The 2596-nt window shown below is 35.2% G+C and overlaps 1 protein-coding gene across 1 annotated transcript; it reads left to right on the top strand.

Moving 5' to 3' along the window:
• Positions 1 to 78: 78 nt before the first annotated feature.
• On the top strand, positions 79 to 1956 carry coa8 (cytochrome c oxidase assembly factor 8). The gene is made up of 5 exons (XM_079472495.1): positions 79 to 507; positions 719 to 916; positions 1110 to 1173; positions 1291 to 1381; positions 1471 to 1956. Exons 1-5 carry the CDS (start codon positions 367 to 369, stop codon positions 1592 to 1594), a joined length of 618 nt encoding a protein of 205 aa, XP_079328621.1. The 5' UTR covers positions 79 to 366; the 3' UTR covers positions 1595 to 1956.
• Positions 1957 to 2596: the final 640 nt, after the last annotated feature.

The following is a 2596-nucleotide window of genomic DNA, read 5'->3' on the forward strand; positions in this document are numbered from 1 at the left end:
TTTAAAGGACAAAATGCTTTCTATAACCTTTGTTGTTGTTGTTGTTTCGTAACTCGTGAAATGCTTTGGTCGTCCAATATGTTAAAAAGCGGAAGTGGGGAAATGTGTGCGTCCTTAGTAGTTTACTATTTTAATTGTGCATATTGTTTCGTAAAACAAAACGACTCACTTATACAACACGAAATTGTAACGATGTTTGTTTTCAAATATATACCATCTTCTGCCCAAAATGCTAATACATAAGTGCCAAGACTTTTAACTTGTTATCGTCCACCATGTTGAAACATACATAGATCATGCTGCATAGACCTCGCTGTATTAATCGTTCATGTGTGTCGCCAAGGTACATAACTTAGTAAATCGAAGATGAATAGAAAGACGGTAGGTTGTGTATTGTTTAGGTCCTTAAGTCCGTGGTACATACCCGCTCCCCTGTCATTAAGGAGAGAATGTCTAGGTCATCGACAAAGATCAAGCAAGGCAGCAAAAAATGAAACGCGAGCAGAGGTTGGTAGTTTGGTTCCTTTCTCAAATTGACTTTTTTACTTAACTATGCATTTTCATAATCTTAAATGTTTATGACATCTGTTAATGCCGTCTATTGTGTTGTGATGTCATATTCATCATACAATGCAAGGGCAAAAATAGTTTTCATGTTTTGAAATTGTCTACAGCTACCATGTGTTAATTTTAGATGACTGTTGTGATTTTTATGTAGAGGTCTGGATTCAGTCCAGCAGCAACATCAAAATATGACTGGATCGGTCCACCAGACAGACTGTCAAACCTGAGGCCGATAATATATCACATCCCAGAAAATGAGACTCCACTGGAAAGGAAATTAAGGCATCTGAGACAGGGGACAGAGGACTGGAACCATATTTTTTGGGCCAACCAGAACATTACCTTTATTAAGGTATGAACCACAAATAAATGGTTACATTTGTTCAATTTAAGGCAACAAATGCTTTTTCACCATTGTCACCGGTAGGGGGCAGCATTGTATTTAAGTTTTTTCTTCAAAACAATATGACTGTATCATGGTCATAATTGCAACAAGGTTTTAATGGTCTGTTTGAATTAATTAATTTTATACTATTTTATCTTAGGAAAGAGAAGAATATGTACAGTCACAACTGAATGCAAAAGGATTGTCCGAAAGAGATGAAGCAGGTTAGAGGGATGACCTATGCCCATATTCATTTGTGTTACTAGTTTGCATATATCAAAGTGATATACTGAATGTCTAATATGTACTCGGGTATAATTTGTCATTTATTTCTGATCCAGGAAGAAAAAGGACTTTAAGCAGTGAGGAAATGGCAGTGTTCTACAAATATTTCTTAGACGAAAACATTAAAAGGCATACCATTTATAACAGGTAGAAGTCAAACAATTTACAACACTATTTTATGTCCTTTAACTATTAAGTCAATTCTTTTGATTCTCTCCAAACACTTTCTTTATTAGGGAGTGGTATAGACGGAATTTCACCATAACCCTTCTAATGGCTAGAGTAGCTGTACACAACATATGGAGGACTCTGGCTGGACGGAGGAGGGGAATTGGGCGAGACAAGTGCAAACCTGGATAAAACTCAAATAAAGACTCTGTCACTGTGGACAAAAAACAGTTACACCGGACGCGACCGGCACAATGTAATGAGACACGACAAAAGACAATAGAAACGCATTAGAACCCATTATAATTGTACATTTTGTCCACACTGGAAGCGGCATGATGCGACAAACCCATTAAGAACAAGCAGGTTGACGTTAGTGTTTAGACACGGTGTTAGACCGAAAATTGCATCAAAACCTGGAAATGTTATGAGATCCAAATTATGAAGATGATTGTATTCCTGTACCTCGACAGGGTGTCAATAAATCAATGTAATATATTATTATATATTATCTTTTTTCTCTGCTGTCAATAAACTTTATTATTTTATGAATTTTCTGACAATGAGCCAAACCTGATTTAACCCATACGGTGTGTGAAGCGATGCGATGGACTATAGCAGCTTTGTAAATCCCAACAAGTTCCAATGAAAGCTATAGCTATCTCTTAGGTAATCCTATTATAACCATGACATTCATACAACTGTAGTACATTTATTTTTAAAGTTTAAAACCTTATTCCTTCTAGAGAAATGTCTTCTGTTTAGGGGGTATTAAGGGAAGGGAAAACAAACAACACGAGATAACACTTTTTTCAACTGTATATGCTTTTGTTGGAATCACAATAGTACACATAAAACTATACATTTCAACGTTTTTATTAAATATGAGGAACATAGAAACCAAAGATTTCTATATAGAGATACAAAAATGTATAAACTTTCAACTGTTTTGCATATACAATAGTCTAGATTATCAATTATTTTAGGTAGGCAATAAACTCGTTGTCTTTTTAGCTTTTGTTTATGAAAATAACTAATATAATGATATGCAAGTAAATTAACTGACATTCACACACAGACTGGTGCCACATCTCTGCAGCTAATATTAACAGAAAAACCAGAGATGAAAGAAAAATAATCCGATGTAGCAGTAAACTTTAAACCAATATTGTCTTTCATTCCCTGGATGACATC

The sequence above is a fragment of the Barbatula barbatula genome (genome assembly GCF_947034865.1).
Source record: "Barbatula barbatula genome assembly, chromosome: 14".
Lineage (NCBI taxonomy): Eukaryota > Metazoa > Chordata > Actinopteri > Cypriniformes > Nemacheilidae > Barbatula > Barbatula barbatula.

Coding starts and splice junctions, on each gene's coding strand:
- coa8 (XM_079472495.1), top strand. CDS start 367: ATGAATAGAAAGACGGTAGGTTGTGTATTGTTTAGGTCCTTAAGTCCG. Junction 508..718: donor AAAATGAAACGCGAGCAGAG/GTTGGTAGTTTG, acceptor ATTTTTATGTAG/AGGTCTGGATTCAGTCCAGC. Junction 917..1,109: donor AGAACATTACCTTTATTAAG/GTATGAACCACA, acceptor ATTTTATCTTAG/GAAAGAGAAGAATATGTACA.